This window comes from Cyclopterus lumpus, chromosome 1, assembly GCF_009769545.1.
Source record: "Cyclopterus lumpus isolate fCycLum1 chromosome 1, fCycLum1.pri, whole genome shotgun sequence".
NCBI classification, from domain to species: domain Eukaryota; kingdom Metazoa; phylum Chordata; class Actinopteri; order Perciformes; family Cyclopteridae; genus Cyclopterus; species Cyclopterus lumpus.
Genome location: NC_046966.1, coordinates 23,693,223 through 23,708,222, shown reverse-complemented (window position 1 = coordinate 23,708,222; position 15,000 = coordinate 23,693,223). Strand labels below are relative to the sequence as shown.

At 48.1% G+C, this 15,000-nt stretch overlaps 2 protein-coding genes across 10 annotated transcripts in view; both read left to right on the top strand.

Moving 5' to 3' along the window:
* LOC117732666 (E3 ubiquitin-protein ligase TRIM21-like) overlaps positions 1-15,000 on the top strand; it is a 703,346-nt gene that overhangs the window by 203,127 nt on the left and 485,219 nt on the right. The window lies entirely within an intron of this gene.
* usp34 (ubiquitin specific peptidase 34) overlaps positions 1-15,000 on the top strand; it is a 51,985-nt gene that overhangs the window by 35,360 nt on the left and 1,625 nt on the right. For 5 of the 8 annotated variants that reach the window (XM_034535185.1, XM_034535194.1, XM_034535201.1 and 2 more), the window contains exons 54-76: positions 7-54; positions 146-211; positions 314-394; positions 527-612; positions 1,566-1,734; positions 2,140-2,214; positions 2,433-2,599; positions 2,739-2,892; positions 3,512-3,556; positions 3,682-3,786; positions 3,989-4,136; positions 4,758-5,062; positions 6,230-6,559; positions 6,714-6,871; positions 7,027-7,105; positions 7,396-7,522; positions 11,333-11,440; positions 11,936-12,040; positions 12,148-12,272; positions 13,711-13,834; positions 13,912-13,991; positions 14,080-14,220; positions 14,828-14,968. In XM_034535185.1, the coding sequence (XP_034391076.1) occupies positions 7-54; positions 146-211; positions 314-394; positions 527-612; positions 1,566-1,734; positions 2,140-2,214; positions 2,433-2,599; positions 2,739-2,892; positions 3,512-3,556; positions 3,682-3,786; positions 3,989-4,136; positions 4,758-5,062; positions 6,230-6,559; positions 6,714-6,871; positions 7,027-7,105; positions 7,396-7,522; positions 11,333-11,440; positions 11,936-12,040; positions 12,148-12,272; positions 13,711-13,834; positions 13,912-13,991; positions 14,080-14,220; positions 14,828-14,968 (2,967 nt within the window). The remainder of the gene's footprint in view (positions 1-6; positions 55-145; positions 212-313; positions 395-526; positions 613-1,565; positions 1,735-2,139; positions 2,215-2,432; positions 2,600-2,738; positions 2,893-3,511; positions 3,557-3,681; positions 3,787-3,988; positions 4,137-4,757; positions 5,063-6,229; positions 6,560-6,713; positions 6,872-7,026; positions 7,106-7,395; positions 7,523-11,332; positions 11,441-11,935; positions 12,041-12,147; positions 12,273-13,710; positions 13,835-13,911; positions 13,992-14,079; positions 14,221-14,827; positions 14,969-15,000) is intronic. The other 3 variants (XM_034535217.1, XM_034535175.1, XM_034535210.1) reach the window with 1 other exon arrangement.

Below are 15,000 nucleotides of genomic sequence, written 5' to 3'. Positions count from 1 at the left end.
TTGCAGCTCAGCACATCCTTCGTCCTGGAGACCTTCATTCACTCCAAGGAGAAGGTAACGCCCACTCTCCATTTTTTTAAAACATTTTTTATCACCGTACATTTTGATGGACGATAACTGACGGATGCGTTTCCGTCGCCTCCAGCCCACCATGCTGCAGTGGATCGAACTCCTCACCAAACAGTTCAACAACAGCCAGGCCGCCTGCGAGGTTTGACCCCACGGCACCGACATCGATTTCACCGTCCGGGTGTTTTGCAGGTATCGGTTTGTTTTGGTGACGCCTCACGTGTCACCGTTTCCTCCGTTTCAGTGGTTTCTGGATCGGATGGCTGATGACAACTGGTGGCCGATGCAGATCCTCATTAAGTGCCCCAATCAGATTGTCAGACAGGTGAGTTTCTGTGTGTTTTTATGTGCGTTCCTCTATCTTCTCCCTGGTCTTTTGCACTTTTAATGATTTTTAAAGTCCCGTCTTCACGAACGTTAAACGCACAGTTGACCCGCTTCTGCTTCTGACCTCCAGATGTTCCAGAGGTTGTGTATTCACGTCATCCAGAGGCTCCGTCCGGTTCACGCTCACCTCTATCTGCAGCCCGGCATGGAGGACGGGTACGTCGCACCCGATTGGTCGGATTTGCACAGTGTTTTTTTGTTTTTTTTACTCGTTTTAAGCACCAAAAACGACTCCGTCAGATTTAAAGATAAACGGAAAAAGTCGGGTTTTCTTCATTGAGCCGGTCCAGATGTGCAGCACAAGCAGACGGCGTTGTGTCTGACGTCAGGAGGCGAGATCCAAACGGGAGCCGCGTGTCGCTCAGTGTCTCCGTCACTCTGGACTCTGAGAAAGATTAGTGGCTCCACAACTGACACACACACACACACACACACACACGTCTGCAAACTACACTCTGTGTCAGAAGTCCTCCGGGACGATGATCTGACTCAATTTTGAGTTTTGCTACATTGAATCCAGTTTGTTTCTGTGAGTCTTTGTTCCTCTGGTGGGATTAATGCTGGAGACACTGACACACACACACACACACACACACACACACCGTTTATAGTTGGGATCAATGGCCAAGAAAACACCTGCTGCCAGTCGACCTCCGATCATACCTCTTATACTTTAAATACCTAAATGTACATTTTTTTTTTTTTTTTAAAGGTGTACTTCCCCAACAAAAAGGACCATTTATATATAAATTACTCACCTTGTGCAACCGTGAAGATTAAAAATATATTGAGACCCTTCTTCATGAATGGAGAAGTAAACTACTTCCCAAACATTTGCGTGCTGGTATATTCTGTATATATGGACATGTGTACATTACCACCTAATTCATGTATAGTTGAAGTATTTAGTTATTCCAACACTCTCCACAGTTGTTTTCTTGTTTACAATCTACAGAAACACTTGACTTGTGCATTGACTTGTTGTTTTATATATATATATATATATATGTGTGTGTGTGTGTGTGTGTGTGTGTGTGTGTGTGTGTGTGGGTGTGTGTGTGTGTTGTATATCATTCCCTTCATCCCTCGCTCCTCCCTTCTCGTCTCAGCTCTGACGACATGGACGGCCCCGTGGAGGACATCGGCAGCCGGTCCTGCGTCACTCGCTTCGTGAAGACGCTGCTGTCCATCATGGAGCACGGCGTGAAGCCCCACAGCAAACACCTGACGGAGTACTTCGCCTTCCTCTACGAGTTCGCCAAGATGGGGGAGGAGGAGGTCGGTCTGAACGGAGGATTGTTGTTGTTGCTTTTTTTTTTACCGGAACGATGTTTGAGATCCAAAAAAGCTGTGCTATGTTAGTTTTACTGATTTACATTTCAAGGCAACACACACACACACACACACACACACACACACACACACACACACACACGCCTGCAAGCTAAACTCTGTGTCAGAAGTCCTCCGGGACGATGATCTGATTCAATTTTGAGTTTTTTGCTACAATGTATCCAGTTTGTTTCTTTGAGACATCGTTCCTCTGGTGGGATTAATGCTGGAGATGCTGGGACACACACACACGCACACACACACACACACACACACACACGAGACAAGTTGATGTCGTGTGTGACTTCTTCTTCGAGCGTTAACCGTCGTCTTGTGTTTTCGCGTCTCCAGAGTCAGTTCCTGTTGTCGCTACAAGCCATTTCCATCATGGTGCATTTCTACATGGGAACCAAAGGCCCCGAGAATGTAAGTTTACACACCGAGCACTTTATTTATGTTTATGTTATAATATTACTACACTATTACATCTGTTTACCATAATATTATCATTCTGAATGGCACTCACTGCTGTTATTTATTGGTTTTCTTCCTTGATGTGTTAAACAATTTAATTAAATTTACTCGTATCGTCGTCGTCGTAATTCTATTTTTGGCGTTGCACGGCAAATAAACCGTAAACGAAGAGTGTCCTCCCTCAGCCTCAGGTGGAGGTGCTGTCGGAGGAGGAGGGTGAGGAGGAGGACGAGGAGGAGGACATCTTGTCTCTGGCGGAGGAGAAGTACCGTCCCGCGGCTCTGGAGAAGATGATCGCGCTCATCGCTCTGCTGGTGGAGCAGTCTCGCTCTGAGAGGTACGGACACGAGGGAACGCTTATTTTACATGTTGTGTTTTGTGTACTTCAAACACGGAGAAATCACCTTTTTTTTTTAAATCAAAGTACCGACCGGGGCGTCTTACCCTCTTTCATTCCTTCTCCTGCCGCTCTCCAGACATCTGACTCTGTCGCAGAGCGACATGGCGGCGCTGACCGGAGGGAAAGGCTTCCCCTTCCTCTTCCAGCACATCCGAGACGGCATCAACATCCGGCAGACCTGCAACCTCATCTTCAGCCTCTGTCGCTATAACAACCGCCTGGCCGAGCACGTAGGTTCACCACGGTGGCGACGGGTTCATGGGAACTTTGTACTCGGGACTCGACTTACGGCGTCCATCTTTTAACCGCGTGTTGTTCTGCCAAATATTATATTATATTCCTTCAAAGTACAAAGTCAATTATTTTATTATGCCTTTATTTATATATATATATAATTTATTTATATATATATAATTTATATTTATTTATTTATATATATATATATATATATATGTATATATGTGTATATATATATGTATATATATATGTATATATATACACATATACATATATATATATATATATATACACATATACATATATATATATATATATATATATATATATAAATAAATATAAATTATATATATGTATGTGTATATATATATATATATGTGTATATATGTATATGTGTGTATATATGTGTATATATATATGTATGTATATGTGTATATATATGTGTATATATATACATATGTATGTATGTATGTATGTATATATATATGTATATATGTATATGTATATATATATGTGTATATGTATATATATGTTATTATATAAATTGTATTTATTTGCCGAAAGCAGTAGAAATAATTGTATTAATATATAATTCTCCTCCTGACTGTACAGATTGTGTCAATGCTCTTCACCTCTATCGCAAAGCTGACTCCTGAGGTGAGTTGGTTTCCCGTCAGCACTGAAAACACGAGATGTAGAGCCATGCACATTTATTTTTACTTTTTGCTTCTTTTTTATTTATTATCTTTTATGTTATTAAGCTTTGTGTTTGTCTCCGTCAGGCCGCCAATCCTTTCTTCAAGCTGCTGACGATGCTGATGGAGTTTGCGGGCGGACCTCCGGGGATGCCCTCCTTCGCCTCCTACATCCTCCAGAGGATCTGGGAGGTGAAATACAATCTACCGTTCCACCCCTGAACACGTTTTATATCTCTAAACACGAAGCTTTTAACTTCCGTTTCCTTTTTTCAACGGTGAAATCTGATTTTATTTTGTATGGAACTAGAAATTAATAATGATCACGTTTTAGTTTTAGTGTATTTATTAAGAGTTTTTAATCCATCACCTGTTCGCGCTCTTCCCCCGCCAGGTGATCGAGTACAACCCGTCCCAGTGTCTGGACTGGCTGGCTGTCCAGACTCCCAGGAACAAACTGGCCCACAGCTGGGTGCTGCAGAACATGGAGAACTGGGTGGAACGCTTCCTGCTGGCTCACAACTACCCCCGGGTCCGCACATGTAAGAGCCTCGGCGATCCCCCACAATCCAACGCTGCAGCGTACACACTCTCATAAATATGGGCTCAGCTTTTATTATAACACGTGTGCAGATGCATCTTTAGTTTATTGTGTTTTTATAAATGTTTTCTTTGGTAAGTGACTGCGGTATAAGACCCATAATGCACTCTGACGTGTTCCAATATAGAAAATAACGGACTTCTTGGACCAGACGTGACTTGGTTATATTAAAGGAACACTTTGAGGAGAAATTCTTCTAATTTTTGGGCATAAGTTAAGAATGAATATGCTAATAATTTCACACAAACGCCTATTGAAATATATATATCTGACATTTTGGATGAAAACTGCAACTTTTAAAGGCGATAATTCTAGAGGCGATAATTCTAACCGTTTTGCATGTAAATTATAAACGTTTTTTCCCTTTTTTAAATGTTGTATTACTTAATTTTACACCTGAAGTTCAAACAAGACAAACATTACCATAAATAACCACAATGAGCCTTTTCCTGTCGTAGCTTTACGTGCGTATGGATGCAACTTTTTTTTCAACCCGAGTTTGAACTGAGAAATAATAATTTAATTGCTACCGACGATAATAAATCCCACTTTGTCTCTCCAGCGGCGGCGTACCTCCTCGTCTCCCTCATCCCCAGCAACTCGTTCCGCCAGATGTTTCGCTCCACGCGCTCCCTCCACCTGCCGACCCGCGAGCTGCCGCTGTCGCCCGACACCACCGTGGTCCTCCACCAGGTGTACAACCTGCTGCTGGGGCTGCTGGGACGCGCCAAGCTGTACGTGGACGCCAGCGTTCACGGCACCACCAAGCTGGTCCAGTACTTCAGCTTCATGACCTACTGCCTCATCTCCAAGACGGAGAAGCTCATGTTCTCCGGCTACTTCATGGACCTCTGGAACCTCTTCCAGGTACTTTCAGTCATGCTCATCTTCTTTTTATTATTTACTCGTCATCTTCTTCACGCTGTAGAGCAGCTGCAGCGCTTCCTCTGACTCAATGTTCTCCGGTCTGACGCTTCAGTCTCGTGGTCTGCCTCTCCGGTCTGACGCTTCCGTCTCGTGGTCTTCCTCTATGATCTGACGCTTCCGTCTCAAAGTCTTCCTCTCCGGTCTGACGCTTCCGTCTCGTGGTCTTCCTCTATGATCTGACGCTTCCGTCTCGTGGTCTTCCTCTCCGGTCTGACGCTTCCGTCTCGTGGTCTTCCTCTATGATCTGACGCTTCCGTCTTGTGGTCTTCCTCTATGATCTGACGCTTCCGTCTCAAAGTCTTCCTCTCCGATCTGACGCTTCCGTCTCGTGGTCTTCCTCTATGATCTGACGCTTCCGTCTCGTGGTCTTCCTCTATGATCTGACGCTTCCGTCTTGTGGTCTTCCTCTATGATCTGACGCTTCAGTCTCGTGGTCTTCCTCTCCGATCTGACGCTTCCGTCTCGTGGTCTTCCTCTATGATCTGACGCTTCCGTCTCAAAGTCTTCCTCTCCGGTCTGACGCTTCCGTCTCGTGGTCTTCCTCTATGATCTGACGCTTCCGTCTTGTGGTCTTCCTCTATGATCTGACGCTTCAGTCTCGTGGTCTTCCTCTCCGATCTGACGCTTCCGTCTCGTGGTCTTCCTCTATGATCTGACGCTTCCGTCTCAAAGTCTTCCTCTCCGGTCTGACGCTTCCGTCTCGTGGTCTTCCTCTATGATCTGACGCTTCCGTCTCGTGGTCTTCCTCTATGATCTGACGCTTCCGTCTTGTGGTCTTCCTCTATGATCTGACGCTTCAGTCTCGTGGTCTTCCTCTCCGATCTGACGCTTCCGTCTCGTGGTCTTCCTCTATGATCTGACGCTTCCGTCTCAAAGTCTTCCTCTCCGGTCTGACGCTTCCGTCTCGTGGTCTTCCTCTCCGATCTGACGCTTCCGTCTCGTGGTCTTCCTCTCCGGTCTGACGCTTCCGTCTCAAAGTCTTCCTCTCCGGTCTGACGCTTCCGTCTCGTGGTCTTCCTCTATGATCTGACGCTTCCGTCTCGTGGTCTTCCTCTCCGGTCTGACGCTTCCGTCTCGTGGTCTTCCTCTCTCTCTCCGTTCCCGCAGCCCAAACTGTCGGAGCCGGCCATCGCCACCAACCACAACAAGCAGGCGCTGCTGTCCTTCTGGTACAACATGTGCGTGGACTGCCCGGAGAACGTCCGTCTGGTGGTGCAGAACCCCGTGGTGACCAAGAACATCGCCTTCAACTACATCCTGGCGGACCACGACGACCAGGAGGTGGTGCTCTTCAACCGCGGCATGCTGCCCGCCTACTACGGCATCCTGCGCATGTGCTGCGAGCAGTCGCCCGCCTTCACCCGCCAGCTCGCCTCGCACCAGAACATCCAGTGGGCCTTCAAGAACCTGACGCCGCACGCCAGCCAGTACCCCGGGGTGAGTGCGGAGCCTGTTCTCAGATCAGTTTCAGATAAATATATATAATTTTTTCATGATTGCTTGGTGTAGATAAAGTCATTTTTAATCCAGCCACATTATATAGATCACTGAGTGTGTGTGTGTGTGTGTGTGTGTGTGCTGCCCCCTGCAGGCGGTGGAGGAGCTGTTCAACCTCATGCAGCTGTTCGTGGCGCAGCGGGCCGACATGAGGGAAGAAGAGCTGGAGGACGTCAAACAGTTCAAGAAGACCACCATCAGCTGCTACCTGCGCTGCCTGGACGGCCGCTCCTGCTGGACCACGCTCATCAGGTCAGGACACGCACACACACACACACACACACTCACACGCACACACACACACTCACACGCACACACACACACTCACACACACTCACACACGGAACAATGAGCCTTGAGGAGCGTCTCTGATCTGGATCCTGACGCCTGGTTTTCTTCCTTCTCAGTGCCTTCAGGGTTCTGCTGGAGAACGACGAGGACCGACTGCTGGTGGTCTTCAACAGGGGACTCATCCTCATGACTGAGGTGGGACCAGGACCTGGAGCAGGATCTCCTCTGTGTACATCAGACAAAGAGAGATTCACATTTCAGACCATCTTTAATAATAGAAATAAAGAGACATAGAAAAAAAGAAACGCTAACAAAAGAGAAAAATATGAAATTTGGAGACAAATTAAAAAACTTTTGGACTTTTCTTTCATCATTTAAAAAAACAAAAGTACTTTAAAAGTGAGCTGAATGATAGAATACAATTGTAAAAAAAGAATTGGGCTATTTTAAAATGTAATTTACGCTCCATCGTCTGTCCTCTGCAGTCCTTCAACACGCTGCACATGATGTACCACGAGGCGACGGCGTGCCACGTCACCGGAGACCTGGTGGAGCTGCTCTCCATCTTCCTGTCCGTCCTCAAGGCCACGCGGCCGTACCTGCAGCGCAAAGGTGAGATCCAGTACACACGGTACACACGGTACACACGGTACACACGGTACACACGGTACACATGGTACACACAATACACATAGTACGCACGGTACACATAGTACACACGGTACGCACGGTACGCACGGTACACATAGTACACACGGTACACATAGTACACACGGTACGCACGATACACATAGTACGCATGGTACACACGGTACACATAGTACACACGGTACACATAGTACGCACGGTACACACGGTACACATAGTACACACGGTACACATAGTACGCACGGTACACATCGTACACACGGTACACATAGTACACACGGTACACACAGTACACATAGTACGCACGGTACACACGGTACACATAGTACACACGGTACGCACGGTACACATAGTACACACGGTACACATAGTACACACGGTACGCACGATACACATAGTACGCACGGTACGCACGGTACACATCGTACACACGGTACACATAGTACGCACGGTACACACGGTACACATAGTACACACGGTACACATAGTACGCACGGTACACATCGTACACACGGTACACATAGTACACACGGTACACACAGTACACATAGTACGCACGGTACACACGGTACACATAGTACACACGGTACACATAGTACGCACGGTACACATAGTACACACGGTACACACGGTACACACAGTACACACGGTACACACGGTACACACGGTACACACGGTACACACGGTACGCACGGTACACACGGTACACATAGTACACACGGTACACACGGTATACATCGTACACACAGTACACACGGCACACACAGTACACACGGTACACACAGTACACACGGTACACACAGTACACATAGTACACATAGTACACACGGTACACACGGTACACACAGTACACACGGTACACACAGTACACATAGTACACACGGCACACACAGTACACATACTACGCACGGTACACACGGTACACACGGCACACACAGTACACACGGCACACACAGTACACACGGCACACACAGTACACACGGTACACACAGTACACACAGTACACACAGTACACATAGTACACACGGTACAAACGGTACACACGGCACACACGGCACACACAGTACGCATGGTACACACGATACACATAGTACACACGGTACACATAGTACACACGGTACACACGGTGCACACACGGCACACACAGTACACACGATACACATAGTACACACGGTACATATAGTACACACGGTACACACGGTACACACAGTACACACGGTACACACAGTACACATAGTACACACGGTACACGCGGTACACACAGTACACATAGTACACACGGTACACACGGTACACATAGTACACACGGTACACACGGTACACACAGTACACATAGTACACACGGTACACGCGGTACACATAGTACTCACGGTACACACGGTACACACAGTACACATAGTACACACGGTACACACGGTACACGCGGTACACATAGTACTCACGGTACACACGGTACACACAGTACACATAGTACACACGGTACACACGGTACACGCGGTACACACAGTACACATAGTACACACGGTACACACGGTACACACGGTACACACGGTACACGCGGTACACATGGTACACACAGTACACATAGTACTCACGGTACACACAGTACACATAGTACACACAGTACACACGGTACACACAGTACACACGGTACACACAGTACACATAGTACACACGGTACACATGGTACACGCGGTACACATAGTACACACGGTACACACGGTACACACGGTACACACGGTACACATAGTACACACGGTACACACGGTACACACGGTACACGCGGTACACATAGTACTCACGGTACACACAGTACACACGGTACACACGATACACACGGTACACGCGGTACACATAGTACTCACGGTACACACAGTACACACGGTACACACGATACACATAGTACACACGGTACACATAGTACACACGGTACACACGGAGTACACACGGTACACACGGTGCACACACGGCACACACAGTACACACGATACACATAGTACACACGGTACACACGGTACACACAGTACACACGGTACACACAGTACACACGGTACACACAGTACACATAGTACACACGGTACACGCGGTACACACAGTACACATAGTACACACGGTACACACGGTACACACGGTACACACGGTACACATAGTACACACGGTACACACGGTACACACGGTACACGCGGTACACACGGTACACGCGGTACACACGGTACACACGGTACACATAGTACACACGGTACACACGGTACACGCGGTACACATAGTACTCACGGTACACACGGTACACACAGTACACATAGTACACACGGTACACACGGTACACGCGGTACACACGGTACACACGGTACACGCGGTACACATAGTACTCACGGTACACACAGTACACATAGTACACACAGTACACACGGTACACACAGTACACACGGTACACACAGTACACATAGTACACACGGTACACACGGTACACGCGGTACACATAGTACACACGGTACACACAGTACACACGGTACACATAGTACACACAGTACACACGGTACACGCGGTACACATAGTACTCACGGTACACACAGTACACATAGTACACACGGTACACACAGTACACACGGTACACACAGTACACACGGTACACACAGTACACACGGTACACACAGTACACATAGTACACACGGTACACACGGTACACGCGGTACACACAGTACACATAGTACACAATGTACACATCATACTCACGGTACACACGGTACACACGGTACACACGGTACACACGGTACACGCGGTACACACAGTACACATAGTACACACGGTACACATCATACTCACGGTACACACGGTACACACAGTACACACGGTACACATAGTACACATAGTACACACAGTACACACGGTACACGCGGTACACATCATACTCACGGTACACATAGTACACACGGTACACACGGTACACACAGTACACATAGTACACACGGTACACATCATACTCACGGTACACACGGTACACACAGTACACACGGTACACACAGTACACACGGTACACACAGTACACATAGTACACACGGTACACGCGGTACACACGGTACACGCGGTACACACAGTACACATGGTACACACAGTACACACAGTACACATAGTACACACGGTACACACGGTACACATAGTACACACGGTACACACAGTACACACGGTACACACGGTACACACAGTACACATAGTACACACGGTACACACGGTACACGCGGTACACACAGTACACATAGTACACACGGTACACATGGTACACGCGGTACACATAGTACTCACGGTACACACGGTACACACAGTACACATAGTACACACGGTACACGCGGTACACATAGTACTCACGGTACACACGGTACACACGGTACACACAGTACACACGGTACACATAGTACACACGGTACACACAGTACACATAGTACACACAGTACACACAGTACACACGGTACACACAGTACACATAGTACACACGGTACACGCGGTACACATAGTACTCACGGTACACACAGTACACATAGTACACACGGTACACACGGTACACACGGCACACACAGTACACATAGTACACACGGTACACATAGTACACACGGCACACACAGTACACATAGTACACACGGTACACATAGTACACACAGTACGCGTACTTTAGAGTAGTTTATAATGAATAATGCGGCATATAAGTTTAAATGAATGAATATAGTGTGTGTTCTTTCTCCGGTTTGTTCTGAGCAGATGTTTCTGTGTGTTCTCGTCCAGATGTGAAACAGGCTCTGATCCAGTGGCAGGAGAGGATCGACTTTGCCCACAAGCTGCTCACACTCCTCAACTCCTACAGCCCGCCCGAGCTCCGCAACGCCTGCCTGGGTAACGCACACACACACACACACACACACACACCTGCAAACTACACTCTGTGTCAGAAGTCCTTCGGGACGATGATCTGACTCAATTTTGAGTTTTGCTACATTGAATCCAGTTTGTTTCTGTGAGTCTTTGTTCCTCTGGTGGGATGAATGCTGGAGACACTGACACACACACACACACACACACACACACACACACACACAGCTGAACAACTGTGTTATGGAGGAACATATAAATGTGATATTGTGAATTAACTGACTTTAGGAGTTGGTTTGTACTTAATTATCTTAATGAAACAATTAGGTGATTTTGATTTGTGTTTTTCTATTTGTGAAGATTTGCTGCTTTTCATTTAAGTAATTGTAATAATTAGTTAATAATTCATTAATTGTTTAAAATGAGCTCCACCTGCAACAGTAAAACCCATTTTCAATGCAGCACTTTTACTTCCTGTTGCATTAATGTTTCGTCCTCTTTTGGTTCTGGTTCCTTCAGACGTGCTGAAGGAACTGGTTCTGCTGAGTCCTCACGACTTCCTGCACACTCTGGTTCCCTTCCTGCAGCACAACCACTGCACCTACCACCACAGCAACATCCCCAGTGAGTCTCCTCCTCTTCGTCGCCACCTTGTGGTTGTTGTCAAAGTGCACGTCATTAATTAAAGTGTGTGTGTGTGTGTGTGTGTGTGTGTGTGTCCATGTCCACAGTGTCGTTTGGGCCGTACCTTCCGTGCAGAGAGAACATCAAGCTGATGGGAGCCAAGAACAACATCCGCCCTCCGAGACCGGAGCTCAACATGTGTCTGCTGCCGTCCATGGTGGAGAGCAGCAAGGTGTGACCACCTGTAGCTCACCTGACGCTCACCTGTAGCTCACCTGACGCTCACCTGACGCTCACCTGACGCTCACCTGACGCTCACCTGTAGCTCACCTGGCGCTCACCTGTAGCTCACCTGTAGCTCACCTGACGCTCACCTGACGCTCACCTGTAGCTCACCTGTAGCTCACCTGACGCTCACCTGTAGCTCACCTGACGCTCACCTGTAGCTCACCTGACGCTCACCTGTAGCTCACCTGACACTCACCTGTAGCTCACCTGTAGCTCACCTGTAGCTCACCTGACGCTCACCTGACGCTCACCTGTAGCTCACCTGTAGCTCACCTGACGCTTACCTGTAGCTCACCTGACACTCACCTGTAGCTCACCTGACACTCACCTGTAGCTCACCTGTAGCTCACCTGACGCTTACCTGTAGCTCACCTGACGCTCACCTGTAGCTCACCTGTAGCTCACCTGACGCTTACCTGTAGCTCACCTGACGCTCACCTGTAGCTCACCTGTAGCTCACCTGACGCTTACCTGTAGCTCACCTGTAGCTCACCTGTAGCTCACCTGTAGCTCACCTGACGCTTACCTGTAGCTCACCTGACGCTCACCTGACGCTCACCTGACGCTCACCTGTAGCTCACCTGACGCTCACCTGACGCTCACCTAACGCTCACCTGTAGCTCACCTGTAGCTCACCTGTAGCTCACCTGACGCTCACCTGTAGCTCACCTGACACTCACCTGTAGCTCACCTGACGCTCACCTGACGCTCACCTGACGCTCACCTGACACTCACCTGTAGCTCACCTGACGCTTACCTGTAGCTCACCTGTAGCTCACCTGACGCTTACCTGTAGCTCACCTGACGCTCACCTGTAGCTCACCTGTAGCTCACCTGACGCTTACCTGTAGCTCACCTGACGCTCACCTGTAGCTCACCTGTAGCTCACCTGACGCTTACCTGTAGCTCACCTGTAGCTCACCTGTAGCTCACCTGTAGCTCACCTGACGCTTACCTGTAGCTCACCTGACGCTCACCTGACGCTCACCTGACGCTCACCTGACGCTCACCTGACGCTCACCTGTAGCTCACCTGACGCTCACCTGACGCTCACCTAACGCTCACCTAACGCTCACCTGTAGCTCACCTGTAGCTCACCTGTAGCTCACCTGACGCTCACCTGACGCTCACCTGTAGCTCACCTGACACTCACCTGTAGCTCACCTGACGCTCACCTAACGCTCACCTAACGCTCACCTGACACTCACCTGTAGCTCACCTGACACTCACCTGTAGCTCACTTGTAGCTCTGTCACATCTGGATGGATCTTCAGTTTTTTTCATTGTAAACAAACTTTGGATCTTTAAAACCTGTTGGTAATAATCTCTCTCTCTCTCTCTCTCTCCCTCTCCCCCCCCCCCCCCCCCCCCCTCCCCCTCAGGGTAAAGACGAGGTGTACGACCGGATGCTGCTGGACTACTTCCTGTCGTACCACCAGTTCAGCCACCTGCTGTGTCGCGTCGCCATCAACTGCGAGAAGTTCACGGACACGCTCGTCAAACTGAGTGCGTGTGAAATGCACACACACACACATAAACACACACACGTGTCTAGGCATTAACCCCTCCGCTCCGTCTCTCAGGCGTGTTGATAGCGTATGAAGGGCTCCCTCTTCACCTCGCCATCTTCCCCAAACTGTGGACGGAGCTCTGCCAGTCGCAGGTTCGTCACGTCTTCAGTCTCACTCGTGCGGTTTCCCTTTTTTCTCTCCTTTACCGCGTTGTTGAAGTCGTCTTTGCTGCTCTTTCAGTCCGTTCTGGCTAAGACGTGTGTGAAGCTGCTCTGCGAGGATCCGGTCTTCAGCGAGTACATCAAGTGCATCCTGATGGACGAGAGGACGTTCCTCAACAACAACGTGGCCTACTCCTTCCTCACCTGCTTCCTGCACAAGGTACCCGAAGAACAACCACCTTCTTTGGGTCTTTTTAGATTTTTGTCAAGTTTTCTTTTTGGTGGAAATTAAAATGTATGTTTAGCATCTTTTTTAAATCGTTCCAATAACATCAGTTGTCCGGTTCAAGGACCCTGAGATGCTCTTGAGAAAGAGAAATAATCTGTAGATCTATTGTCTGTTGATTGTTTGTTGTGTGAAGGATGGACGGAGATTTATGAGCAAAAATGCAATATAATAATCAGAACTGTCTTGATTAGTGTGTAATTAGCTGACATTAAGAATTGTTTTTAAAAAATTTTCATTAGCTTACAATGAGCCCTTCATGTCTACATCTAAGAGTCCTCCATGTTTTTACAGTCGCCCACTTCCTGTTTGCGATGCCTCTTGTGTCCAAAATGTGTATTACAACAACAAACCGTGAACATGAAATTGTATTCCCTCTTTTCTTGAATCATAAACGCAGCGGAGACGATCACTGAAGAATGTTATCTTCTCACCTGCCGCCTCTCAGGGCGTCCGTGGTCCAGTCTGTAAATAGTTGTCTAGATGTTGTCACCATAGCAACCCGTTGCGTGTGTGTGTGTGTGTGTGTGTGTGTGTGTAGGTCCAGGTGCTGTCGGGCCCCAGCTGCTCCAACCTGATTGGTGTTCTGGTGACGAACCTGCTGAGCGAACAGAGCAGCCTGCAGCCCGAGCTGGCGGCTCACCGCCTGGAGCTCAGCAAGACGAGCGGCCTGCTGAACGCCGTACGGACGCGACCGCACGCTCAGACCGCACG